The sequence below is a fragment of the Haliaeetus leucocephalus genome, unplaced genomic scaffold (genome assembly GCF_000737465.1).
Source record: "Haliaeetus leucocephalus isolate CR32 unplaced genomic scaffold, Haliaeetus_leucocephalus-4.0 Scaffold364, whole genome shotgun sequence".
Classification (NCBI taxonomy): domain Eukaryota; kingdom Metazoa; phylum Chordata; class Aves; order Accipitriformes; family Accipitridae; genus Haliaeetus; species Haliaeetus leucocephalus.
Genome location: NW_010972800.1, coordinates 1 through 213, shown reverse-complemented (window position 1 = coordinate 213; position 213 = coordinate 1). Strand labels below are relative to the sequence as shown.

General features: G+C 70.0%; 1 protein-coding gene across 1 annotated transcript in view; it reads right to left on the bottom strand.

Moving 5' to 3' along the window:
* Nucleotides 1–200, bottom strand: part of SPTBN2 (spectrin, beta, non-erythrocytic 2) — a 22,218-nt gene extending 22,018 nt beyond the window's left edge. Inside the window, exon 1 of the mRNA XM_010573125.1 lies at nucleotides 44–200. Coding sequence (XP_010571427.1) covers nucleotides 44–200 — 157 coding nt within the window. The remainder of the gene's footprint in view (nucleotides 1–43) is intronic.
* Between the last annotated feature and the right edge of the window lie 13 nt (nucleotides 201–213).

The following is a 213-nucleotide window of genomic DNA, read 5'->3' as shown; positions in this document are numbered from 1 at the left end:
CTATTTTTTGGGGTGCCGTGTGTCCCCCCCCCCTTCCCCGTACCGGCCAGCGCCTTGATGCGGGAGCGCTCGAAGCGTCGAGCCGAGCTGCCTTCATGGTCGCCCTCCTCCTCCTCCTCCTCGGCCCCGTCCCAGCGGTTGTTGACGTCGCCGTACTGCCGCTGCAGCTCCAGGCTGTCGTAGGCCGGGGGGGACAGCATGGCCGCCCTGGGG